The 220-nt window shown below is 50.0% G+C and overlaps 1 protein-coding gene across 1 annotated transcript; it reads left to right on the top strand.

Annotated features, from left to right (window-relative positions):
* Nucleotides 1-4: 4 nt before the first annotated feature.
* On the top strand, nt 5-217 carry LOC108770440 (uncharacterized; the record flags this gene model as incomplete). Its single annotated transcript, XM_018522379.1, has 1 exon — nt 5-217. A coding segment is annotated over one exon (213 nt), but the record flags the coding sequence as incomplete, so codon positions are not given.
* Nucleotides 218-220: the final 3 nt, after the last annotated feature.

Raw genomic sequence — 220 nt, forward strand, 5'->3', positions numbered from 1 at the left:
GAAGAAAGAAGAGAAAAAACGTGAGGAGACGCGGCGGGATCCTTCGAAGAGCACCAAGGACATCGAAAGAGACAAGATGCGAACGAAGAGAGACACTGAGAACAAGCTTCTTGCCGAAAAGGAGAAGGCGATCAAACACTTGTTGGACTCGGACAACGTAGTCCCACCTGGCACGGAAACTGAAGCCATCCAGAGCATCGCTGAGGAACAACAGAATAGA

The sequence above is a fragment of the Trachymyrmex cornetzi genome, unplaced genomic scaffold (genome assembly GCF_001594075.2).
Source record: "Trachymyrmex cornetzi isolate Tcor2-1 unplaced genomic scaffold, Tcor1.1 C3498482, whole genome shotgun sequence".
In the NCBI taxonomy this organism is placed as follows: Eukaryota; Metazoa; Arthropoda; class Insecta; order Hymenoptera; family Formicidae; genus Trachymyrmex; species Trachymyrmex cornetzi.